At 77.3% G+C, this 203-nt stretch overlaps 1 protein-coding gene across 1 annotated transcript in view; it reads left to right on the top strand.

The window, feature by feature from the left end:
• Window positions 1–25: 25 nt before the first annotated feature.
• Window positions 26–203, top strand: part of PARP1 (poly (ADP-ribose) polymerase 1) — a 38457-nt gene continuing 38279 nt past the window's right edge. Inside the window, exon 1 of the mRNA XM_010577738.1 lies at window positions 26–164. Coding sequence (XP_010576040.1) covers window positions 45–164 — 120 coding nt within the window. The 5' untranslated portion in view covers window positions 26–44. The remainder of the gene's footprint in view (window positions 165–203) is intronic.

Here is a 203-nt window from a genome sequence, read left to right as displayed (position 1 = left end):
CGCGGGGCGGTGGGTGCGCGGCGTGGGGCGGCTCCGCGGCGGCGATGGCGGAGCCGGCGGAGAAGCTGTACCGGGCGGAGTACGCCAAGAGCGGCCGCGCCTCCTGCAAGAAATGCGGCGAGAGCATCGCCAAGGACTCGCTGCGCCTGGCCCTCATGGTGCAGGTACCGCGTGGCGGGGCCCGGGCCGGCAGGGGGGCGGGC

Source organism: Haliaeetus leucocephalus, unplaced genomic scaffold (assembly GCF_000737465.1).
Source record: "Haliaeetus leucocephalus isolate CR32 unplaced genomic scaffold, Haliaeetus_leucocephalus-4.0 Scaffold577, whole genome shotgun sequence".
NCBI lineage: Eukaryota > Metazoa > Chordata > Aves > Accipitriformes > Accipitridae > Haliaeetus > Haliaeetus leucocephalus.
The sequence above is the reverse complement of the archived record's forward strand: the minus strand, read 5'-3'. Positions and strand labels throughout refer to the sequence as shown.